Genomic DNA, 27,598 nt, shown 5'->3' with positions numbered 1-27,598 from the left:
TGTTCATAAAATGCCGCCATTCTAAATTCTTACCTAGATTAATAAACAGACCGCACGCGAGCAGCCGACATAGAATTCTATTGCGCCGCGTGAAGGTCGTCACCAGTGAACGGGCCGCGAAACTCGCGGCCGCCGCCATATACATGTAGCGCGGCGATAGAATCGCAGAATGAGCCGCCCCTTTAGGCCTAGCACATGATTGCCGCGAGAGTATGTCGCCGCGAGATAGATGAGATGACACGTCTTTGTCGTAATTGTATTAATGACATAAGAACCGGTAGTCTATCTCGCGGTGACATACTCTCGCGGCAATCATGTGCTAACCCTGCTGGTTTTATCATTTATCGCGCGATCATGCTTGCCTCTGTAATCCATAATAAATAAATAAATAATTTTTTTTGTGGCGGCGACCATCTTGGACCGGCGGCCATCACCTACAGCTACATATACATACAATCACGCCTGTGTCCCATGAAGGGGTAGGCAGAGCACATGAAACTACTCAGGTTTCAGTGCCACTGTTGGCAAATAAGGAGTTGAAAGAAAACGAAACTGTGACATTGCAGTGACAGGTTGCCAGCCTCTCGCCTACGCCACAATTTAACCCACATCCCACAGTCGCCTTCTCCCACGGGAAGAAAGGCCCTCACCTACAGCTAATATAAATAAAAACACTCGACTAATTCACCTTTTATAAACAAAAAAATAAATCAAAATCGGTAGATCCGTTCAGGAGCTACGACACGATGCGATGCCACAGACAGACACACACATACACACACACACACACACACACACACACACACACACACACACACACACACAGACAGATAGACACGTCAAACTTATAACACCTCATCGTTTTACGTCGAAACACAACTTTCTACGATAATTGGTCAAGTGCGAGTCGGATGTCGACTCTTCCATACAATTTAGTCATGAGCGCCTGATGGAATGTGATAGCAACGATTTCACAAACAAATAGTAGAAGTTTAGTACATTTCGTACTTTCAAGACGTTATATCTCGGAAACGATAAGAGATAGACCAAAATGGACTTCAGATTTGGGCTTTCGGTGGCACAATTGTGCCACACGAATTTTATATTTTCGTATATATAGACATTTTTTTGGACCGATTTGGATATTTTTTTTTTTCAAAAAAATCTAACCCGGGTGTAAAATCTTTATTTTTTGAGCTAGAAGGCTGAAAAAAATAGTACTTAGGTGTTTTTGTAATACATTTCGGGCCGCTGAGAATCAGCCACATACCATTGTAATTTTTTTTTATTAAAAAAAAAACTAATTAAAATTTTGAAAAACCTCCGACATAGTGGACCGATTACCATCAAACATGGCTAAGAACACTCCCGACTAATTCAGCTTTCAAACAAAACAAACTAAATCAAAATCGGTTCATCCGTTCGAGAGCTACGATGCCACAGACAGACACACACACAGACAAACAGACAGACAGACAGACAGACAGACAGACAGACAGACAGACAGACAGACAGAAAATCGCTCCAGTAGCGACGGAGATATCGAGGAACAAACATAAAAAATAAAATACAGACGAATTGAGAACCCCTTCCTTTGAGATTTGAGGCGGCGGTTAAAAATCAGCACCGATAGCATGGTCGCGCCAGGCCGTCCTTTTCGCACTTACTAATAGTACGAATATCACAGAATATAATAGTACAAATACTGAAGGCTCACTCCTTTGATGTTCATAAAATGCCGCCATTCTAAATTCTTACCTACATTAATAAACAGACCGCACGCGAGCAGCCGACATAGAATTCTATTGCGCCGCGTGAAGGTCGTCACCAGTGAACGGGCCGCGAAACTCGCGGCTGCCGCCATATACATGTAGCGCGGCGATAGAATCGCAGAATGAGCCGCCCCTTTAGGCCTAGCACATGATTGCCGCGAGAGTATGTCGCCGCGAGATAGATGAGATGACACGTCTTTGTCGTAATTGTATTAATGACATAAGAACCGGTAGTCTATCTCGCGGTGACATACTCTCGCGGCAATCATGTGCTAACCCTGCTGGTTTTATCATTTATCGCGCGATCATGCTTGCCTCTGTAATCCATAATAAATAAATAAATAAATTTTTTTGTGGCGGCGACCATCTTGGACCGGCGGCCATCACCTACAGCTACATATACATACAATCACGCCTGTGTCCCATGAAGGGGTAGGCAGAGCACATGAAACTACTCAGGTTTCAGTGCCACTGTTGGCAAATAAGGAGTTGAAAGAAAACGAAACTGTGACATTGCAGTGACAGGTTGCCAGCCTCTCGCGTACGCCACAATTTAACCCACATCCCACAGTCGCCTTCTCCCACGGGAAGAAAGGCCCTCACCTACAGCTAATATAAATAAAAACACTCGACTAATTCACCTTTTATAAACAAAAAAATAAATCAAAATCGGTAGATCCGTTCAGGAGCTACGACACGATGCGATGCCACAGACAGACACACACACACACACACACACACACACACACACACACACACACACACACACACACACACACACACACACACACACACACACACACACACACACACACACACACACACACACACACACACACACACACACACACACACACACACACACACACACACACACACACACACACACACACACACACACACACACACACACACACACAGATAGACACGTCAAACTTATAACACCTCATCGTTTTACGTCGAAACACAACTTTCTACGATAATTGGTCAAGTGCGAGTCGGATGTCGACTCTTCCATACAATTTAGTCATGAGCGCCTGATGGAATGTGATAGCAACGATTTCACAAACAAATAGTAGAAGTTTAGTACATTTCGTACTTTCAAGACGTTATATCTCGGAAACGATAAGAGATAGACCAAAATGGACTTCAGATTTGGGCTTTCGGTGGCACAATTGTGCCACACGAATTTTATATTTTCGTATATATAGACATTTTTTGGACCGATTTGGATAATTTTTTTTTCAAAAAAATCTAACCCGGGTGTAAAATCTTTATTTTTTGAGCTAGAAGGCTGAAAAAAATAGTACTTAGGTGTTTTTGTAATACATTTCGGGCCGCTGAGAATCAGCCACATACCATTGTAATTTTTTTTTATTAAAAAAAAACTAATTAAAATTTTGAAAAACCTCCGACATAGTGGACCGATTACCATCAAACATGGCTAAGAACACTCCCGACTAATTCAGCTTTCAAACAAAAAAAACTAAATCAAAATCGGTTCATCCGTTCGAGAGCTACGATGCCACAGACAGACACACACACAGACAAACAGACAGACAGACAGACAGACAGACAGACAGACAGACAGACAGACAGACAGACAGACAGACAGACAGACAGACAGACAGACACGTCAAACTTATAACACCCCGTCGTTTTTGCGTCGGGGGTTAATAAATGTCAGTAAAACAATATTAGTAAATTAATTCACGTAGAATAAAATAAAATATATTATATTATATATATCTATCGTTGCGCTCCGCTACCGCTCCGCCTACGCTGTCAAAACGCGCATGTGTGGCCGAGCTTTAAACGTTTAACGCTCAGTGTTGCCAACTAACTCGAATTATGAAAAACAACTAATTACGAAGTTTCACTTCTTCCACGGGGAAGGACTCCACGTACTATTTATTTAATACAGCCAAAGTGTAAACCTTATTGTGGACCTTAATGTACACTTGTACAGGCAATAAAGTCCTGTAGATATTTTGGGCACTTCAAACTTATGAATATTTTTATTATTACTGACTGTATCCATAGAGTTCCTATTCCTATATAGACAGAGTTTTGCCGAAATAGCTTCATGTTGTTTTGTTACAATTTCAGATGAGATTTCAGAAATTTCAGATAAACTATGGGACTTCCGGTTGGGACGCCATCATAGCGGTTTCGTGTCGTGAATAATTTATTTTTCTTTTACTCATTAATGTTGTTTAAAGTGTAATATTGATAGCGTATTATGCAGTAAACTAATGGTGTAGTGAGAAGCTGATGAAGAATTGTTCTCGAAACGCGTTTAGCCTCTTTTTTGTCGTAAACGGCCGGTAGTCCACGTGCTCTTGTAAAATCTAGCTATCAATTTACAAGTGCTAAGTCACCGTACAATGTCGTACTTACCGTACAAAAATTACTAATATTAGCTCATATCACCTTGACACTGGCGAAAATGGACTGAAGCCATTTAATTTTAAAAACTGAACTGATAAACTATGATTGATGAAATGTTGTATTACTTACAAAAAAATAAGAAATTGTAGCATTCTCTACTAGTCAACCATGGGTTAAGTAAACAGAAAGAAACCATAATATTATACAAATATACATCGAGTAACGCGTTCAAACATATATTGTGGTAGAGGGATTGTGTGGGTAGTTCAACATAAATGGTGGATGGTAGAATAAGTTTTCTGCCTACAAACTGCTGTGCAGTTTGGCAGATAAGTTTAAAACTTTACTGTAAGTTTATTTTCTTATAATAATTTAAAAAAAGTCATCGAGCCTCTAGAGACTCAGTACAAGAAATTTCGAGTAAGTACTTATTCAGCGTATTCGTAGAAAGAGAACCCTGAGCGTTTAATATGCAATTTGAGCTACAGAACAGGGTAAATTAGCTATTCTGAGTAATTTTCAAAAAGAAACTGCATAGTTTTAATAGAAGGAATTCTTAGAAAATGGAGTTTGCTCGTTTTTTATTCACTTTACCGTCCAGAGAGACAGTAACCCGACGATTAATTAAATAAAAACACAGGTACTTCCTCCCTTCCTCCTTGTAGTAATAGTGCAGATACCGAGAATGTTTAAAACGTTGGCAACTTGATATCGAGAATTTCACGAAAAATTACAATGTGTGAAGAAAGCGTCCCGAAATTGTTACTTTCTAGAATCAAAAATTAATAGTTCTTTTTAGGGTTCCGTAGTCAACTAAGAACCCTTATAGTTTCGCCATGTCTGTCTGTCCGTCCGTCCGTCCGTCCGTCCGCGGATAATCTCAGTAACCGTAAGCACTAGAAAGCTGAAATTTGGTACCAATATGTATATCAATCACGCCAACAAAGTGCAAAAATAAAAAATGGAAAAAAATGTTTTATTAGGGTATCCCCCCTACATGTAAAGTGGGGGCTGATTTTTTTTTTCATTCCAAGCCCAACGTGTGATATATTGTTGGATAGGTATTCAAAAACGAATAAGGGTTTACTAATATCGTTTTTTGATAATATCAATATTTTAGGAAATAATCGCTCCTAAAAAAAGTGCATCCCCCCTCTAACTTTTGAACCATATGTTTAAAAAATTTGAAAAAAATCACAAAAGTAGAACTTTATAAAGACTTTCTAGGAAAATTGTTTTGAACTTGATAGGTTCAGTAGTTTTTGAGAAAAATACGGAAAACTACGGAACCCTACACTGAGCGTGGCCCGACACGCTCTTGGCCGGTTTTTTTTTACAAGGGGGCAATGTTGTTGCTTAACCGCACGTGCCAATATTGATACCCGAGCAAGCGGAAGGCTCCAATATTTAACCGCGAGCTAACGCGCGTGGTTCAAAAAGTGGAATCTTGAGCGTTGCGAGGGTTTCAAGGCACGAAGGTTAAAGAAACTTTTCCACCGAGTGAACGCACGCACGCATGCACACCCGCACGCACGCACACACACACACACACACACACACACACACACACACACACACACACACACACACACACACACACACACACACACACACGCACACACACACACACACACGCACACGCGCACACGCACACGCACACGCACACGCACAGGCACAGGTACAGGCACAGGCACAGGCACGCGCACGCGCACGCGCACACGCACGCGCACGCGCACGCACACGCACACACACGCAAACATCACACGCGCACACGTTTGTTTTATAAAGTGTAGTGAACGCATATTTCTATTTAGGTAAGTAGGCCCGTTGCCGATGTAAAAAATACATTTGGTTCTAATGGTTATGTAAGGATGTGTTTGTAAACCCATAAAAGGGATCCCATTGGAATCAAAACAAAGTACCGAGTTACCGACTCCACGCAAACCTTTCATTTCATTAACATTTCAAGCCGGCATTATTAAAATACAGTACCGGCCAGTAAGGCCTGATTTAGACGGTGTGCGAACTCGCATGCGATTCTAGTTACTTTGCGGGCGGTTGAGGTTACATACAATTTTATTTTGCACAGCCATCAAATACCGCAATGTAATAAAACTCGTATGCGAGTTCTCGTATCGTCTAAATGGGCCCTAATTTATTACATTTATGTTTTTTTTTTCGTTAAACTTATTTTTATTTTTGTAAGTGATTTCCAACTTGAGATTTGGTAATCTTGGTAATCCGAAAAACTGCGGGTCACAACTGGATGAGATTAGCCCAGGACCGGGAGAAGTGGCGTACTAAAAGAGAGGCCTATGCTCAGCAGTGGGCGATAAAGGGCTGATATGATGATGATGATGATGATGATGAATCTTAGTGTAGTCCGTTCTGCTAGCGATGCAATAGAAAAGGGCTCATGTTATTAAATGTGTTTGGTCGTATCTGGTTTTTTTAAGGCATCATTTACGTAGCAAAAATCGTTATTATAGCATTTATAGCTTTTTAGTAATATCCTGTATCTCCAATTATAATTCACTATACTTGATTGCAGTATTCATCATGAATTTTTACTAAATATGCATGCAATGTACTAGTAAAATATGCAATCTACAAACGAACATACGTCGCTTACTCTATACAGTTTCATACAAATAAAAAAAAAACCGGCCAAGAGCGTGTCGGGCCACGCTCAGTGTAGGGTTCCGTAGTTTTCCGTATTTTTCTCAAAAACTACTGAACCTATCAAGTTCAAAACAATTTTCCTAGAAAGTCTTTATAAAGTTCTACTTTTGTGATTTTTTTCATATTTTTTAAACATATGGTTCAAAAGTAAGAGGGGGGGGGGGGACGCACTTTTTTTTCCTTTAGGAGCAATTATTTCCGAAAATATTAATATTATAAAAAACGATCTTAGTAAACCCTTATTCATTTTTTAATACCTATCCAACAATATATCACACGTTGGGGTTGAGATGAAAAAAAATATCAGCCCCCACTTTACATGTACGGGGGGTACCCTAATAAAACATTTTTTTCCATTTTTTATTTTTGCACTTTGTTGGCGTGATTGATATACATATTGGTACCAAATTTCAGCTTTCTAGTGCTAACGGTTACTGAGATTATCCGCGGACGGACGGACGGACGGACGGACGGACGGACGGACGGACGGACGGACGGACGGACGGATGGACGGACGGACGGGCGGACAGACAGACATGGCGAAACTATAAGGGTTCCTAGTTGACTACGGAACCCTAAAAACTCACAAATATGGATGTGAGCTTTTGCCCGTGGCGTGGCTTCGCTTGCGTTAAATTCGAAAATTGCGAAATGCTTCATACAAACTTCATCCCCCATTTTAGGGAAGCGGGGGTTAGAAAGAGACACAAGGTAGCCTATGTCACTCTCCAATTCTTTCAACTATCTCCACTTAAAAATCATGTCAATTTGTCGCTTCGTTTTGCCGTGAAAGACGGACAAACAAGCAGAGACACACACTTTCCCATTTATAATATTAGTAAGCAAGTAAGCATTATTGCCAACCGGCATATTATATGCTTCCAATTTTATCACTTATCTATGTGGACAAAGTATCCGTCACGCTTAGGCAAGTATGTCAGTGTGAGGCAGCGTCCCCACTTAGGCGTCGCGTGTCTCGCGGCCGTCACGCCGCCTGAGGCGCGTCTTACGTCCTTCCTATACAAAATGTACTGAGGAGACGTTTTTTGAATTACATTCATGCGGCGTCGCGGAGACGTCCGTTGCGCGCCGCAAGACATGCGTCTTATGAGTGTTTATGGTCCCGGAGAGTGACAGATGTCTTATCCACGTGGGTAAGTGATAAAAATGGAAGCATAATACGCCGCCGGCAGTCTGCTCCGTCGATTCGATGCCCACATTCAAGAGCAACATCCAACACGTCCCATTTTTATACGATACGATACAGAAATATCATTAGCGTTCTGTATGTTCATACAACATTCATGTTTATGGTAATGTTCGTCTATCGTTCTGCAGTGAACAAGAAGTTCACTTACGACCACTAACATTTGTGGTTGCAATTTTGTTGTAATCTTCGAGCCATAAAATGTGATCGTTTCGAATGTTCTATCTGGTGTTGCAAAACGGGCCTTGTTTTTTTTTTTATTAACTACGTCTGTGTTTCTAAAACATTTGACATTGATCGCTGTTTAAAATACTATAGAAAATGAGACTTATCGAAATGTTTAAGTTATGTCACGAAGTAGTAATGGAATTATACTAGATGAGTTGGTTAAAAAGCTATTTTAACATCTATTCGTTCCGACAGTTTTTTTTATGGAAACTGGTTTATCAGCATTAGTGACCGGCCACACCAGAGCGTCGCGTGTCTCGGGGCGCGCAACGGGCGTCCGCGCCACGCCGCTTCAGTGTAATTCAAAAAACGCCTCCTCAGTACATTTTGTATAGGAAAGACGTAAGACGCGCCCCAGGTGGCGTGGCGGCGGCGGGGCGCGCGCCGCGCCGCTTGGCGGCGCGCCTTACGTAAATGTACTGAGGAGACGCTTTTTGAATTACACTCAGGTGGCGTGGCGCGGACGCCCTTTGCGCGCCCCGAGACACGCGACGCATAAGTGGGAACGCTGCCTTATAGACAAAATAAGCATCAAAAGGATCTTTTTTTAAATTTATGAAACTAAGTATATGTAAAGTTGAGATCTTTAATTTTTACATACGTATTTGACATCTCATGTGTTCATTATGTTCCATTCCAAATTGTATTAACTGAGTTTCAAATTTAATAACAATATGAATGACTAAAATACCGTCTCAAACAGTCTCTTGATTCCGCTCTTGCGTATAATGCTTTCATCGCATGGAAATTTGCAATTACGTTCATTATTGCCATTTGCACGACTTAATTCATTTGAGTATTTATTCCTCTATTCAACTACTTACTCGAGCATCCTGTAATACCATTTAATCTTAATTTTCCCGTTTCTATTTATGATTTTTTATGAATAACTCAATAAGAAAGCGGAATAACTCGAAAATAAAATAAATCGTTTGGTAACTTTCCGCGGAGTTCCAGCATTGGGTATTTTATTGTTCTGGGTTTTAATTTACTATTTTTACAAGCCCCGTCAATCTATTGAAGTCAATCCGTGGTGTAATTCTATTACTTTTTTCGAACACTTCGCCCGTCGAAATAAAATACATAGGTACAACAATACAGGCTAAATAAAACACGGAACAGTGCACCACACACATTAAATAAAAAAAAGAGTATAAACTATGAAAACTGACAATTATATTATAATCATAATAAATCAATCCCAGGCAAAAGTCACGCACGCAGCCCATTTCAATTTCCATACATCAATGACAGTTATTATCATTTCTATCGCGCGCGTGCGACACTAACGCAGTATTATTTATCTTGGTACTTTGGCCGGACGCGGCTATCAACAAGTGTCAAGGCACATATAAATCCTGACCGCTGCCGCCCTTAATTCTCCCGATACGCCCTCCTAAAAAGGACCGAAAATACCGAAATCCAAGTATTTTATACGGATCGCCGGTTGGAGTGAAATAAGACATTCCATTTGTATGTATCATCGAGGTTGGCTTTTGTTGTCGTGTTGCGCAAATTGAATATTTAGATGAAGTTTTCGCATAGATTTAAAGCTCGGCCACACACGCGCGTTTTGATAGCGTAGGCGGAGCGATAGCGGAGCGTCAGCGGTGCGCAACGATAGCGGTGCGCCGGACCAACGCTGGCGTTGCGCCCAGCGGACGGCGGCGAGAACTAACGAGCGCGGATTGCGAGTGGAATGCGCGCGGATTGCGAGTGGAACGCCAGCGTTCCGCCGGCGCACCGCCTATCGCTCCGCTAACGCTACGCTATCAAAACGCTTTATGTGTGGCGGAGGCTTTGAGTTAGCTGATGAATGTCAAAAAGGTGAGAGAGTAAATCTTATCTGGTAACTTTCGCGCTGATAGACACATTGTAAAAGTTTCTTTTGATACATCTGTGTTTTCTCAAATGAAAATACTGTAGGTACTCGTAGTTCTTGGAGGGCAAAGAAACAATTTCTCGCATAGCAACTGATGATTCGAGTAATCCTTCATTTCGCCGAGCATCCCCTTCTAAAAATAAGTCGCGATCTTATGACAGTGACGGAGCACACTGTCTAAACATCCAACAGTCTTTGCTAAACTACGAGGGAATATAGTGAAATTACATAGAGGATCAGGAACAATCGTCCGGCGGCACTCGCCACGGATAAACTGGCTGACCGCTGGCCTCGAGTTATCTCCTTTAGACACTCATATTTCGAGGCACATTCATTCAGAGGTATTAGCAGATTCACTATAGAATACGTACCTATCTGTTGCTTTGTGGTCTTAGTTCGGGTCGCTATGTCAAGCTCGAGATTCCATTGTGAATAGGCGGGACACAATGTTGCGTTTATAGGTGGTTTAGTCTATCGAGGAATGTGTTCAAGGGATTACCGACACAAATATTTTGCAGGGTATACAACATTTCAATTATTTTTCATTGAAGAGCTTGAACCAGGGGCGGCTCACTTCGCGATTCTATCGCCGCGCTACAAGTACATGGCGGGGGCCGCGAGTTCGCGGCCCAGTCAGTGGTGACGACCTTCGTGCGGCGCAATAATATTCAATGTCGGCTGCTCGCGCTCGGTCCGTTTGTTTCTGTAGGTAAGAATTTAGAATGGCGGCATTTTGTGAATATCAAAGGAGTGAGCCTTCTGTACTTGTACTATTATATATTCTGTGCTTGAACTGAGGCGCGTAATCGTAAAGAAATGCAAAATAAAATTTCCTTTTCCTTATAAATTTTATGGTGGTACTTTGGTTAGTATTTGAGTAGATTTTGCCGCAATTTTTCTACAGCTTCCTGCAAAAGATATTGGATACCGTGCCGTCAGGATCACGGCGCTATTATTTATACCTTCATATCTCGATCGCATATGTCTTAACTTATCCCCGAGGAAAGTTAGCTCGTGGAGGGAAATTGACAAAGTTTGCTTTTGACATTATTGAAGCGTACAACGCAATTCTTTTTATGATAATAATATTTGGCTGAAGTTAGTGGAAAGGTTTTCAATTTGTTTCCATCACATTTTGCGTCAAATGGATATTAGTTTTCTCTTGCCTAATGCTACGTTATTGCTAGAATAATCACAAAAATCTACGTAAACGATAACGTGAATGGCGATTATTTTTGCCAGAATTTTTTAAGCTCTTCATAAAGCAAGTTAATCAAATGGGTACATGAAAAAAAAACCATTTATGTTTGACTTTTCTTATGAGTAAAATAGTTACAAGATGGTTTAGTTACACGGAACTGTAAGCTTACGGTAGGTATTAGGTAACCGTGTGCAGCTCTCACTGAAATCTCCGTCGTGTTCAATATGTTCGTGTTCGATAAACCAACGCTGAAGTGAATTCTGGCTTCAATGTGCAAGCAATTATTTGTTATCCTGCACATCATCTAATCCATACTATCCATAATTCCATAATAATATTATAAACGGGAAAGTCTGTGTGTCTGTTTGTTTGTCCGTCTTTCACGGCAAAACGGAGCGACCAATTGACGTGATTTTTTAAGGGATGGAAAGTGACATAGGCTACTTTTTGTTTCTTTCTAACGCGAGCGAAGCCGCGGGCAAAAGCTTGTTAGATTATAATCCTTTTAATTTTAGTAGTAAATATATACATATTTGATACTTGTTTTTTTGTTTAGTATCTCGTTACCATTAGTGTATATGTGACTTTCGCTGAGTAATTGAGAGTATGCACGCACGGTTGCATTGCACGAACTTAGTAAAGAGTTCCCAAGAACTCCCAAGACTTGCGTTCTATACTTCTACGTGATTTCTGAAATGTACGTCATTTTTTTTTTTTTTTATTTTTTTTTTTTATGGGATAGGAGGCAAACGAGCAGACAGGTCGCCTGATGGTAAGCGATCACCGCCGCCCATGGACACCCGAAACACCAGAGGTGTTGGAGGTGCGTTGCCGGCCTTTAAGATGGGTGTACGCTCTTTTCTTGAAGATTTGAAGGTCGTCTCGGTCCGGAAATACCGCAGGCGACAATTCATTCCACAGTTCCACAGTTCATTTTCTTTACCAGTCACTTTCTGGTTAGGTCACGTTCTGAAGACGCCACTTTCTGTGGACGTCACGTTCTAAGGAGGCCACTTTCTGAGAGCGTCACGTTCCGAGAATGTCACTTTCTTAGATTGCCACTTTCTGAGTTCGTCACTTACCGAGTTCGCCACTTTCTGAGTTTGCCACTTTCGGATTTCGCCACTTTCTGACTTCGCTACTAATTTAATTTGTATACATAGGATGAGATAAAAAGGACCGTTCAAACTTTGCGTAGTGACTTTTTAGGTCATAGTGAACAACTTTTACAATGGGACCAATGCTGAAATCGCAAAAGTTTTTTTTACTGTTCCATAGAAATGAGCGGCATCATGACAGTTGAAATGTAAGAAACACCCAATTTTTTTTGCGATTTCAGTATTGGTCCCGTCCCATAATAAAAGTTCTTCACTATGACCTCAAAAGCGCCACTGTGCAAAGTTTGAACGTTCCTTCTTATTTCACCGTGTATTTATTTACCATTTGCCACGGCTCATTGGAGCCTGGGGTCAACTTTGACAACTAATCCCAAGATTTGGCGAAGGCACTAGTTTTTACGAAAGCCACTGCCATCTGACCTTGCAACCCGAAGGGTAACTTGGTCTTATTGGAATAAGTCTGGTTTCCTCGTGATATTTTCCTTCACAGAAAAGCGACTGGCAAATATCAAATGACATTTCGCACATAAGTTCAGAAACACTCATTGGTACGAGCTCCGGATCGAAAGTCGCACGCTCTTACCGCTAGGCAATCAGCGCTTCCGGTGTATCGAACAAAAACGTAAAAGATTGTTCTCTTTGTCCACAGCTGGGGGAAGGGGTGGAGTTGACACTTGGCGAGCTGCGCGCCATGGCGTTGCGACAGCAGCAGCAGATCGACACGCAGCACCAGCTGCTCTGCGCCAAGGAGCAGCGGCTGCGGTACCTGAAACAGCAGGAGGCGCGGCAGCATCAGGTACTTAATACTCATACTCATCTCTTCTTCCTCGGTCCCTCATTGCTGAGGATCACGTACTTAATACTCATTTTTTATGGGATAGGAGGCCAACGAGCATACAGGTCGCCTGACGGTAAGCGATCACTGCCGCCCATGGACACCCGAAGTGTTGGAGGTGCGTTGCCGACCTTTAAGATGGGTGTACGCTCTTTTCTTGAAAGTCTGAAGGTCGTATCGGTCCGGAAATACCGCTGGCGATAATTCATTCCATAGTTTAGCTGTGCGAGGCAGGAAGTTTCTGGACAAACGCACAGGTGAGGACTGTCAGCCATCTAAATGCATCATACTCATCACTTCTTCCTTGGTCCCTCACTACTGAGGATCACGATCATATATGCGGCGTCTCCACAGTATGCGGTCACACCTCGGCCAATGGCGATCAAATGTATGCAAGAAGCGTATTTCCTATGCACACAGTCTAAGCTCGTGAAGCCGAAGGCGTACCATGCTTGATTGCTTGTATGAGTGAGATAAGACAGGTCGACTGGTCGCGTTCTTGACAGACGGTAACTGTGATGTAACCGAAAGCGGGTGGGCCGCATCGGCACTTGCAGGGAGTGGCCATACTGTACGTGTGGTCATGCGCCATGTGTGTTGCGTGCTGCATGCCGGCACCAGCCGCCCTGTTCGCAGCACTCATACTCATACTCATATATACTCGTATTGGTCGTGGGTGGGAACGCGAGGCGTGTCGTGAATTAAACTCAAGAGACGCAGTGCAGGTGCGCTGCGGATGCTATTTGCTATGCATGCATGATTCTACATTTGTCTTAGTGGACCTTGTTAGAACGAGAGTTGATTTGTATTTTGTAGTTTGAAGACTGTGAAAAGTAAATAACCTCAGATACAATTTTCAATTTCAATTTATTTCTTCATAAGAAAAGTTACATGTCAATATAACACAATTGGAATTTAGGTATGCTCTCATTTAAACGTTGTGTGCTGTTATATTTATTATTCGTTGTTGTTAACAAAAGTATCTTGTTTATCTTTGTGAAAAAGATTGTCAAGTTTTTTGGGTTATAAATTCCAGCAACTAAGATCCGAAATCTATTTGACTTTTGACTTTGACATGGCATAGATTTAGATCACTCATATAACAAAATCTTCAGTCTTACCGTAATCAACCACAGTAACGAGATTATTCGCACATAATCGATATGTGTAGTGTACCGCTAAATTTATTACAGCTCCTTACAATGTACTTGTATAATATTATGTGATGAACAGATATTTATTCCTGAGTCATAGATGTTTTCTATGTATATAAGTACTAGCTTTTGCTCGCGGCTTCACTCGCGTTCACTTCGAAAACTGCGGAATGCTCCATACAAACTTCTAACACCCCCCCCCCCCCACTTTAGGAAGTAGGGAGTTAAAAAGAGACAAAATATAGCCTATGTCATTCTCCATCCCTTCAACTATCTCCACTTAAAAAATCACGTCAATTCATCGCTCCGTTTTGCCGTGAAAGACGGACAAACAAACAGACACACACACTTTCCCATTTCTAATATTAGTATGGATTAGTATGGATTTGTATATTATATAATATATCTTTGTCTTGAGTATACCCACAGCACAAGCCTTCTTGAACTTACCGTTGGACTCAGTCAATCTGTGTTAGAAGTCCTATAATATTTATTTACTTATTTATAAGTGTAGTATTTCTCCTACGCCGATGATTCTCGCCTAACCTTACGATTTTGAAAGGTTAACTTCCCCAAATCCCCATTTATTATATTTTCCTTCTCATCGCGAACGCAAGACGCGTCGCGCCCGCGTGACCTTCACCTAGTGAGCGGTGTACGAGTCAGGAAATTACTTACGAATATCGACAACCGCCTGTGTATGCCGATGATCACGTATTTTAAGTTTGTTTTGTGGCGCCCACGGTCTCACATGTAGTCAACTAATTTGAATCCTAGGCCACTGTAAAACCTTTTTTTTAAATTATGAATGGACTTACTCTTGACCACAGACTAGCCAAAGGCAAAGATGTGGCCTACGATGGAGTGAGCTAGCCCAGAAGATGCCTGATGCCTTTGCACAGTAAACGTCAATGTGACTTCTATGGGAAATAGAACACGGTGTAAATGAGACGGGGTTCTAGAGTGGCCTAGGATTCAAATTGGTTGGCCATACAGTACTACAAGACTGACGTTTGATGACAGAAGATTTTCTTAAATAATATGAAACATTACAATGTTACAGGATAAATTTATATTACCTACTCATTACGACTTAAGACAATAGTTAAATTGAAAAACGTACGTAAAGTTTTTCAACGCAACTCGAAAGAAGTTTCGTTACATTGTGTTGTGTTGTGTTGTATGTATGTCGATGTCGCTTAACTAAGATAAGGCTTTATGACTTGTCTTGCCGTACGTAAAGGAAGTTATAAGCGGTCCTTACACAGGTAAAAGGTCATAAAAATATCTAAGTAGTGCTGACGTGCAAGGGTGGGTTAATATTAAAATCCTTCCTTCCTTACTTGAGTTATACCTGTTCTATTACCTTGCTTTACCTCTTGAAGTAACCACCGTGGCTTATAATAAAAATACTACCGAAGAAAAGTCGTTGTACGATTTAGGTGGGTTAACTTTTTAGGTTTACTCGTTTCCATGGTTACGCTTAGATATCCAGGGCACAACCACATCTGAAACAAGATTCGTCCTGAGGGTTCATTATATCACATCTGTTACTGTCACATAAATTGTGCCCGTACTTCCGAGCTTCTATGCAGATCTGCATACGATTTCAGAGCCCCTACCATAAGCTTTCGACGGTTCAAAAATTTCAGAAAGAGCTCGTTTGCATCACAAAAAATGCGTTACTTTTTAGCATACTTTCGAACGACGAATGCGTGCGTTCGAAATTCAAAGATCGGTCCCCAGGTGATGACGGGTTAAAAATTTCACAACTCACTTTCCTCACGTGGAGATTGTAGAAGTCGATTGTGGGATATGGGATCAATTGTGGTGCGGGCGATGCGATAGGTTACTTAGCAACCTGTGAAACCTGTCACTGCAATTTCACGATTTTTCTTTCCACCCCTTGATATTTGCCAGTCGCTCTTCTGTTAAGGAAAATATCTTGAGGAAACCGGACTAATCCTAATATGGCCTAGTTTCCGTTCTGGGTTGGAACTTGGAAGGTCAGATGGTATGGCTGTCAGTTTCATAAAAAATAGTGTCTGGCCAAATCCTAGGGTTAGTTGCCAAAGGCTCTCAAAAGCTCTAATTGCCGGGTTAACGCTAGGAAGAAGGAAAATAGTGTAAACTATAAATGTATTTATGCGATTTTTGTTTCTAGTAAGAAACTCTTTGATGATGCTGTTCAATCTCTTCATTCAATGAATGTAATTTTCCTGGACGCATTACACTTTCGAATATCGTATTAAAAATAGGTACATGGTAGCTCCACAGTTCATCTCGAGAACGTTGCGAGGTCTTATGTGCTAATGTGGCTTAAATTCGCACAAGCTGTACCTACTAACTACCAATGTGAATAGAATGGAACAGTTTTGCGCTTAATGAGGGTAATGTTAAGTTATTTAGGTGTAGCGACATTGCCTTTTCATACAAATATAGTTCTCGTTTTCCCTATTGAAGTAAACATGATTGCAAATATTTTGACACAATTGGTAGCTATGCCTTTTTGTCTGATATTAGGCTCAATAATATTTAAATAAATGTTGTATTGAATCTGTTTATTGTTCTCGTTACATTCCTATGCATAACTATGGTAAATAAACGTTTTTCTTTATTAAAAATGTTACTTCTTTGTATGCGTTTGCTTGATGAATGTTGATCTTTATTGAGAAACACTTTATTGTTTGTTATTTGTGACAACCAAGACGAAAAGATAAACAGAATTTTGAAACGAAACAACTTTATTGAGTGAGTATCATGAAATAAATCTCATCGTCATCATCATCATCATCTATTAGTAGAAAATATTTTCCACAAGGGCAATATTCAAAGAGGAAAATGTAAGTAGTGTAAGTACTACGTTTGTATGGAGAAACGGCCGTCCACGTCCCCTTTACGTCTTCCAGATTGCCAAAGCTTTGCGAAATAGTACATTTGTGGCTTCACATGAAATCGATGGCAACACAAAGCATTGCTAGTCCTGTACTAGGTATTAGGTCTAACAGGCAGGATTGGGCCTTACAGAGACCGTCTTATGCTTAGGCTTAAACGAGATTAAGTCATTTCAAATGTACTTACTATTTTAAGACATCTTCACAGATTTGCATATGCTGTTTGTACAATGCTAAAAAGGGTATTCATATTTCTATAAATAAATCCTCGAAAAACCCTGTACAGTACATTTCATCAAAATTGTTACACGAAATATATAATAATAATTTATACAATAGTTCCTCTTTTAAAGGTATTTGACAGTAGTTCTTTTAAAATTGGTAAGCTCGTTGTAGTACTTGTAGTTGTGCTAGTTATATTTAATACCTAGGTATCGTAGATAAACCTACTACAAGATGAAATCGACACTATAAGCAAGATGCAGTCCTGTAGCTAGATGGCTGTTATATATGTAGCCGGTACAGAATATGCAATGGTAATGTAAACTGTTTCATCTGTAGCATCATGAACAGGATCTGCAGTTTGTGAATGAATTGAAATTACAAAATATTTAATACTAGCTTCTGCCCGCGGATACGCTCGCGATAAATTTGAAAATTGCTGAATGCTCCATTCAAACTTTCACTCCTATTTTAGGGAAGTGGGGTGTTAGAAAGAGACAAAAAGTAGCCTATGTCACTCTCCATCCTTTCAACTATCTTCACTTAAAAAATCACGTCAATTGGTCGCTCCGTTTTGCCGTGAAAGACGGACAAACAAACAGACACACACACTTTCCCATTTATGATATTAGTATGGATTAAGAACATACTAAAACTGCGTTTTCACTTACTTAGTCTTCTGAGCGAGCATTCGTTCGTTCGTGGGCACTAGTGGCGGCTGCTGGTGAAAATTTCTGCTAGGCAACACTGAGCAAAAAGAAACCTACCTTAACATTAGGTACTTTACTAGTAATCCATTGGTGACAACCGGCTTGTATGTACCAGCCGCAGCTGCCATTCCATTGGGCATTTATTTGTGTGATGAGCACAGATATTTGTTCCTGAGTCATGGATGTTTTCTATGTATATAAGTATGTATTTATCTATTTAAGTATTGTATATCGTTGCTTAGCACCCATAGTACAAGCTTTGCTTAGTTTGGGGCTAAGTTGATCTGTGTAAGGTGTCCCCAATATTTATTTATTTTTATTATTTATTCCTTTATCGGTGCATGAACGAAAAATGTTCGCTCAGAACTGTTCAGAACAGTAAAATATGAAAACGCAGCTTTAGTTTCAGGTAGTCTTTGCCCGTACTCCTAGCTTCAAACGTGCAGAGCCTGTGTATTTATTCAACCAGTGCCTCAAATATCAAAATTTCTTGAGTGTAAATATTAATATTACCCCGTTACTGGGGACGCTATTGCTATGTCTTGTATGGGAACCCTGCATTTTATGATTAAGCACTGAGACTTGGCACAGTTGTTCATTGGGTGGCCCTGAGTAGATAAAGATCGGGAGGCATCGAGAGCCCCCCTTAATTTAGGAGGGAGGAGGGGGAGAAGGCTGGCGCCTCCGCGATTCCTTTGAAACCATATTTCTCTAAAACTATACAAAATAGGGCATGCGATATATCATTTTCGGATAAATGAAGGACGAGGAATTCATTTTTGGAACAAAAAAATGTATTTTAGAACAAAAATACAAAATAAAATGGGAAAATCTGAAAACGAGATTTTTTTTATACATATTATTGCACATTTTATGAAAACTGTAATGGTTTTTTCTAAATAAAAAATATTATTTAATAGCTACATTTATCTAGTTTTAGAAAATGTATAATTTGTTATAGAAATATATTATACGACGAGTGATAAAAAATTATTTACATCGCCCGATAGGGTGATTTGAATGCTCATTTCAATAATTTTTGTCAATGATTTCAGGTATAATCACTATTTTAACACACGAAAGCCGTAATCATTGTAATTTATGGCTATTTTAGTGATTAATGTACTTAAAAAAAATACAAAAATTAAAAAAAAATTAAATGTGATAACTTTTTTATAACATTATCCTATTTTGTTCTTTCTATACAATATATATCTAAAAGCAATAAATATGAATGAAAAGCCACATTTATGTAGTTTATAAAAATATATAGTTTGTTACATAAATATATTACGAAACGCGAGATAAAAAATAATGAAAGTGACGTGGCAGGGCGATCTTGATGTACGGTACGGGTCAGCTTGTATGATTCGATGAGGTGAGGTAAAGGTAGGTACTCAAAGCTCTCAAAAAGTGTAGTTATTTAGAGTACTTCAAATTAAACAACATACTCCTATATAGTCTGAATTTAACTATTTATATTACATGAAATGATCGATTGATATGATAGGTCAGATATATACATCTGATCCTAATACATCTTGTGAAATAGTAGTTATATTATATGATTTGCATAATTTATGGATAATTCTTACTTGACATATTTATTATTCCAGATCTGCGTCCTGTACTTTGGTTAACGAGTGACCGCCAAATTAACAGCATTTCACCGACAAAAGCTGCCTTGCACCATTTTTGTAAGGGTTCCCAATTCAAAATTTGCCATTAAGTATTTGCTACTTGTGGCTGGACGAAAGTCTGTACCAATTGGGATTTGGGAGCCTATTTGCCCGCAACGTTGCCTGTTGCTGCAGAAACATGCCTCGAAATTGTCGGATGCAGGTGTAAAAAACAGTGCCGCGTAAGGTGCAATCGTAAAAATAGACTTTTTAAATTAAATGTTCGGAGCTGATGTGCTTATGCAGTGGATGTTGTGATATATACATAATTAAATTCAGACTATTCATGTTGTTTTATTTGAATAACTCAAAATAGCTACACTTTTTGAGAGCCTTAAGTACTAGCCCCGATACACATGTTTTCGTCTAGTCAGACCATTTTTTGAGGTTCTCCTTTGTACAAAAGCAATGTCTTAGTTCAAAAATCATTAATGTTTAATGCTAATACGAATCTAGTTTATTTTTTATGGCACTATTGCGCAATAACTAACTATCATTGATACTGAAAGGAAGAATATGACGATAAAACCGGTAAAACCGATTTAAGGGGGCCCAAAGGAAGTAACTAAATTCTGCTAGTAAGGCACTGGTCCCACCGCGAGCTAGTAAGCTATGAGCTATCGGCTATAAAAACGAACAAAAGATAATCACTCCCGTGCAAATAAAAGAGACACGGCGATGTTTATAGTTACTCTCCCAGCGGTGAGCTATCAAAATCGCCGTGTCTCTTTTATTTGCACGGGAGTGCTTATCTTTTGTTCGTTTTTATAGCCGATAGCTCATAGCTTACTAGCTCGCGGTGGGACCAGTGACTTAACTAAAAAATCTTCAAGCCTATGCATGCAGAACTGCTTTAGGAGAGGAGAACGTGATTAAGACATTTTTTTTTGCAATATAAGTCACATGTAATTTTATGTTACAATCAAAATAAACTATATTATAGGACTTTTACAATTTTCTGTACTGGGTCGTGATATACCTAAATGTGTAAACGTTATTAGAATAAGTATATTTCTGTATTTCTGTATTTACCTTTCCCTCACCTCATCGAATAATGCAAGCTGACCCGTAAATTAAAATTTTCATTTTCATTATTTTTTATCTCGCGTTTCGTAATATATTTATATAACAAACTATATATTTTTATAAACTGCATAAATGTGGCTTTTTATTGATATTTATTGTTTTTAGATATATATTGTGTAGAAAGAACAAAATAGGATAATGTTAAAAAAAATTATCACATTTTTAATATTTTTTAAAATTTTTGTATTTTTTTTTTATTTCAAGTACATTAATCACTAAAATAGCCATAAACTACAATGATTACGGCTTTCGTGTGTTAAAAATAGTGATTATACCTGAAATCATTGACAAAACTTATTGAAATGAGCATTCAAATCACCCTATCGGGCGATGTAAATTATTTTTTATCACTCGTCCTATAATATATTTCGATAACAAGTTATACATTTTCTAAAACTAGATAAATGTAGCTATTAAATAATATTTTTTATTTAGAAAAAACCATTACAGTTTTCATAAAATGTGCAATAATATGTATAAAAAAAAATCTCGTTTTCAGATTTTCCCATTTTATTTTGTATTTTTGTTCTAAAATACATTTTTTTGTTCCAAAAATGAATTCCTCGTCCTTCATTTATCCGAAAATGATATATCGCATGCCCTATTTTGTATAGTTTTAGAGAAATATGGTTTCAAAGGAAGCGCGGCGGCGCCAGCCTTCCCCCCCTTTTCCCTCTTAAATTAAGGGGGGCTCTCAATGCCTCCCGATCTTTATCTACTCAGGGCCACCCAAGGAACAACCTGTGCCAAGTCTCAGTGCTTAATCATAAAATGCAGGGTGTTGTGCAATAGCGTCCCCAGTACGTCCCAGAAGATATGGTTATGGCAGCTAAATAAGCTAAGATATTATTAAGAGTAGCAAATTGGCTTTGATGAAATCCCTGAGGAAAGTGGTTTATTAAGTGCACGTGTGTTAGAGTGCTCCGAATGTTCATTTAAAATATTATTTGAGATCCATTAACGAATCCCATAAGATATGAGTCTATTCACACTAGGGTGTTTCATTTTTCCAAAATTTTGATTTATCTTTGACTTCGCTTTTCTTCTTGGTTCTACACCTATACAGAGCCCATATACCAAAAATCAGGGAAATCGAATAATATTTAGAGGTCGCGCTCTGTGGCAACTTTTGTCTGAAGAAGTTACTATGGGCGCAGGAGAGGCTATTAGGAACAAAACTTCTGTAACTTTTTGTAGGAGGTGGTTTAAAAGTGATTTTAATGAGTAGTGTTTATATTGAAGCAAGTTCGTTTTTAAAAATGAGTATTAGTCGTGACATTTAGTTTCTAGGCTTAGTTCCTTATGGTCATTTTTTGGACGCTCGACTTCCTTCTAAGGAACAAGTTTTCTTGATTTTTTTTCCTGTTTTTGGCATGAAGCAGTGGTCTATCGGCCCTCTCAGGGCACTAATAACAGGATAGGTGGAAGAAATCAAACGGCACATGGCTATCACCAGGTCCGCCATGGACCGGCTCAGGAAAATATGGAGAAAAAGAAACATCACAAATGCCACTAAAATGCGACTTGTCAGGGCATTGGTATCTCCCAATTTTCCCATACTTCTTTACGGTGCTGAGACATGGACTTTAAGGGGAAAGAAGATAGATGTCCTAGAAATGTGGTGCTGCAGAAGAAAGCTAGGAGTGTCCTGGACAAGGTTCAGATGCTATGGACCGGCCAAGTCAAGGCTGCATTCAGTGGCCCACTCTACGAATGCGTAAGGAGTGGCCATGCATTGTTAAGCTTGCTACTACCCCTGATGTGACGACTACCACTCTGCCAAGAGTGTAACGACAAAGAAGAAAACAAGATCGTTCTTTGACTTAAGTATATTTACCGGGACATAGACCGTACTTACCTTTGTGATTTTTGTTTTCGAACGATTTAATTTCCAAGATGTTAGCGATTATTGTAGCCCTAACACCAGAGACTTGGTCGATAGTCTGACAATAGTCTATGATACCGCAAAGAGGAGAATATATTTAATAATAGAAATTAACGCTCCAGTCAAAGATAAAGAGCAAAACATCGGTGTCGAACATCACAGAAAATGCGTTACTACTTACCTACTACTTAAGCGAACAGAAGATAAGGTTGCGGCTTACATTTGTAAGTTAAATTATGATGATGACGACTTTCTTTTATCAAGAATGGATGTTACAACTGTTGTATTTTAAGTTTAATAAATTTACTTTAAAATAATTTACAACTACTCTATTGTTTTATTTGGTAATAAAATTGAATAACATTACTTTTTAGTTACTTTCTTTCAAACTGTTCATCAAGCGCGACCTCTAAACAACGTCCAAATCACTTGAAATTTGGTATATATGCGTTTAAGATAAGTTAGAACCGAAAGCCGAGCGAAGTCAGAAAAAATATCACAATTTTATTTTTCCCATACAAATATGAAACACCCTAATTCACACATATAACGAATTAACACCTGTGTAAAACGGTTGAATAATAATACTTGTGCCCGCGGGGGCAGCTTGTGCCCGCGGGGGCAGCTTGTGCCCGCGGGGGCAGCTTGTAGCCCGCGGGGGCAGCTTGTTGCCCGCGGGGGCAGCTTGTGCCCGCGGGGGCAGCTTGTGCCCGCGGGGGCAGCTTGTGCCCGCGGGGGCAGGTTGTGCCCGCGGGGGCAGCTTGGGCCCGCGGGGGCAGCTTGGGCCCGCGGGGGCAGCTTGTGGCGAGCTGACGGTGAGTGGCGACACCGCGGACCCCTATTCCAGAGGGCACTTCCATCTAGCCCTCGCCTCTGCGCTTGCCTTAACCGGCCGGCCAGAGTGGATTCGCAAGAGCGGGACCTATGCTCCAGGTTGGAAGTGTAAAATTTCATAACGCCGGCGGCCTGCTGAATGGAACACCAGGAACCAAGCTACCGCAGACTCACCTCTCGACAACCTTTTAGCCACTCTCAAGTGTTGCTCTGTTGTCGCACCGTGCGTGCGGCCGTTTTGCAGGGCCCACTCAATGAGTTGGCGAGTCACCGCCTGCCTTTTACAATTGTGAGACTAATTGTCACGGCAGGTGTCCGATAGTCTCCTCCCATAGCCCTTTAACCAGTTCATCCAATTTTCAAAACAATAACCCATGACCTTAGCTCCCATCGCAGCACAAAAGTGCTGCACTGCAATAGTCTTTGCACCTGGCGGGGACCATCTCCGGTTGTATCATATTGTGCGCTCGGGGATGGTATCCGCCACGTGTATCCATTGCCTTTAGATTAAAATGTCTAAAAGGGCCTCTGTGATGTTGGCTTTGGCCCCACGCATGCCTCCCAAAGGTCCGGGACCCCATGGTCCCGAGATATGGAAAAGATAATAATAATGCTTTATTTCAGGCCAATTTGCCCATAATAATAAATGTCTATCTATCTATCCATCTATCCATGCCAGAGAAGGTTCTAATAAGATATTACTCCTTGTAAAGTCGAGGCGGCATTTATAAATACTCATTACTCATTCAGTTACTCGTCATGTTAGCATTTCATTAAAAACCTTGATCTTAAAGCTCGGCCACACATGCGCGTTTTGAGTAGGTGGAGCGTTAGCGGAGCGTAATGATAGCGGTGCACCGGACGAACGCTGGCGCTGCACCCAGCGGACGCCGGCGGGAACTAGCGAGCTCGGTTTGCGAGCGGAATGCGCGCATTCCGCTCCGCTGACGCTACGCTGACAAAACGCTTTATGTGTGGCGGAAGCTTTAGTGAAAAAACGATTGTATTTTCGCTATGTATTGGCTTATATAAGGATATTCTAACTCCCCTCAATAAATTAACTCTACGGCTTTAAGCGCGCGATGTACGAAAAATGACAGGCAGTAAGAGATTTCTTACAATCTGATTTATAGCGTCACTCTGACATAGTTCTACAGTGGCCTAGGGTTCCATTTGGTTGTCTGTACTTACGTTTTTATATCGCGATTTTTGGCCTGGGGGCCGATTTTTAAAAGCCCACCAAATGTATTAAATGATAATGTTGATAAGATAATGTAGGAAAAATGACAGGACAGGGGTCAGACTACTACTACTATCAGTCCGCCAAATGACAACAGCTTGTCAGTTCTTCAGCGCTGTAATTTTTTACTGACAAAACAAACATCGTGGGTGGACCCCTTAACGCTGCTCCGTGATTTCATACGATCAACGCTGTTTATCGCGTAAAACAACCGCATGTTTTCTTTCTAGGAAAGTGTATACAGTCTATTACAAATATGAGAATTTCTTAATTTAGGCAAATTACAAATCTTGTTTTTATTAGAACTAAAGCGGGACTTTCGCGTCATGTTTACATTTTTATTTGGTCTCTCCTTGATCACGATCGAAAGGTGACGTTCGACTGAAATTAAAATATTCTAGCTAAAAACTTCACTGGCAACATTGTCGACAAAAGTTTTTCTCAAACTCTCAATTTTGCCTCGTAACTCTCCGAGCCTCGAGAGCAAAAGCATCTAAATTATGCCATCGGCAAGACGAGGAGAGTAAAGTGTGCCATTAAGTATACATCACCGCTCAAATTAGAGGTGCTACACTATAACAACCGGGCCCTAGTTGAGAAGGCGGGGATACTTCAAGTTGCTAGGAAAGATTTCAAATATAGGGATATGGCAATACACCTAAATTGAAAAAAAAAAGACTTGCAACGCACCTCCAATCCTTCTGGTGTATAGGTGTACTAGACGGCAGTAATCGCTTACCATCAGGCGATCTATCTGATCGTTTATCTCCTAAAAAAGTCATACGTGTTCGCTTGTTGGCTTGTTGAAACGCTACTTCGCATGATTCGTTGATGGTACGCATAGCTCGTGCGGTTTCTCGAATTCAAACACAACAGTGTCAGTGACGCTGACGTCATTGTTCTGGTACCATTTTTAGCACCATTTGTCACGTCCTTACGAAGTAAATATGTCAATGGCTTTTAAGGTATTTTGTTGGGACTCGGGCCAGACTTACGCGCTAGGTGTTAATAAAGATAAGGTAATTTTAGGCGTGTTTGTGAATTTCGTTCGATAAAGGATAATATTCCGAGATTCGGAATACTAGTAAATAATGATATTATTTGAAATGAATTATTTTAGTGTTAAATATCTTTATTTACATGAATATATTTACATAATTATATAAGAAACTAAGACTAAACTTAAAAGCTAATTAATGTCTGAAACAGGCCCTTGAGGCATTGTACCAAGGATACTGGCGACATTTCCTCGCTGTATCGCAATGCTGATACGTCGTGCGAGGAAGTCACCACCAGCTCTTCGATCACCACCCCAACCAGACGCTTCGCGATAGGCTTGTGTAATACATGTAATAGTACAAAAGACACGATTCCGTGCACTGTACTAGACCGAACTACTCCCAAATGATTCTGCTCTCTAGTAAAGACATTTAGTACACTCACACACGCGCAACAGAATGGGAGCGAAAGGAGCGAAGACGAAGAGCCGAGAAGTGACAATGACAGCAAAGCGATCCGTGTGATCCGACCGCAACCGAACTAGAACCGACTGACTCGGACCGAGAGCGCGCGAAAACGGCCGATCAGCGCTCGGCTAGTACGAGCGAGCGTTACTGTACGCCATAATATGCACAATTTGTCTCTCGCTCTCTCGGTGTACTACTGTACTAAATGTCCTAAAAGAACGAACTAGTACACTCTCCCCGGGATGTCCCTTCGGGTCATCCCGGCGTCAAATTTAAGGATATGATAGAGGATTCCTCTAAACTCCCATCACTCATCTCAAAAAAAAAAAAAAAACTAGTACACTTCGGAGATCGTACTAGTTGGGAGCGATCTTTAAAGTGAACGAGCAGGCACAACTCTACTTCGCGATATTTTAGTTAAAATTTAAAATGTTTCTGAAAATGTTTTGTTTAACGGGTAAACTACAAAATATGTATAGTGAATATAAATGTATTATTAATAAGACAGGTAAGTGTGTAAAATAACTTGTTAAAAATGTTTCCAGAAATATTTCAACATTTTCTTTTTCCTTCCTTTTCATAAAGTAAATATAGAACTTACGTATATTTTATTAGGCTTCGCCCGTTGGAGTTGAGAATATCTTGAGAAATTCTGCTAAGAAATTTTGCTAAATAAAGTTTGTTCGTACATAACACAATAGGGTTATTGTAAAATGTTTCCACGTTTAAGGCTTCGTGTCCGTAACGAACTCTGTTTCGCAAACACGCAAATAAAACGATATTTTTAGATTGTTTATACTATAAGTAAAAGGGAATCATCAGCGCTGGTAGCCTAGCGGTAAGTACGTGCGACTTTCGTTCCGGAGGTCGCAGGTTCGAACCCCGGCTCGCACCAATGAGTTTTTCGGAACTTATGTGCGAAATGTCATTTGATATTTGCTAGTCGCTTTTCGGTGAAGGAAAACATCATGAGGAAACGGGACTAATTCCAATAAGGTCTAGAGGTACCTTCGGGTTGGAAGGTCAGATGGCAGTCACCTTCCTAAAAACTAGGATGATGCGGTGATGCCTATAAGTAAAAGGGAAAAAAAATCTATTTGGGTGAATCAACT

The 27,598-nt window shown here is 40.2% G+C and overlaps 1 protein-coding gene across 8 annotated transcripts in view; it reads left to right on the top strand.

The window, feature by feature from the left end:
- LOC125235409 (apoptosis-stimulating of p53 protein 2) overlaps positions 1-27,598 on the top strand; it is a 629,684-nt gene that overhangs the window by 509,870 nt on the left and 92,216 nt on the right. For all 8 annotated transcript variants that reach the window (XM_048141963.1, XM_048141966.1, XM_048141964.1 and 5 more), the window contains one exon: positions 13,131-13,277. In XM_048141963.1, the coding sequence (XP_047997920.1) occupies positions 13,131-13,277 (147 nt within the window). The remainder of the gene's footprint in view (positions 1-13,130; positions 13,278-27,598) is intronic.

Source organism: Leguminivora glycinivorella, chromosome 17 (assembly GCF_023078275.1).
Source record: "Leguminivora glycinivorella isolate SPB_JAAS2020 chromosome 17, LegGlyc_1.1, whole genome shotgun sequence".
NCBI classification, from domain to species: Eukaryota; Metazoa; Arthropoda; class Insecta; order Lepidoptera; family Tortricidae; genus Leguminivora; species Leguminivora glycinivorella.
The sequence above is the reverse complement of the archived record's forward strand: the minus strand, read 5'-3'. Positions and strand labels throughout refer to the sequence as shown.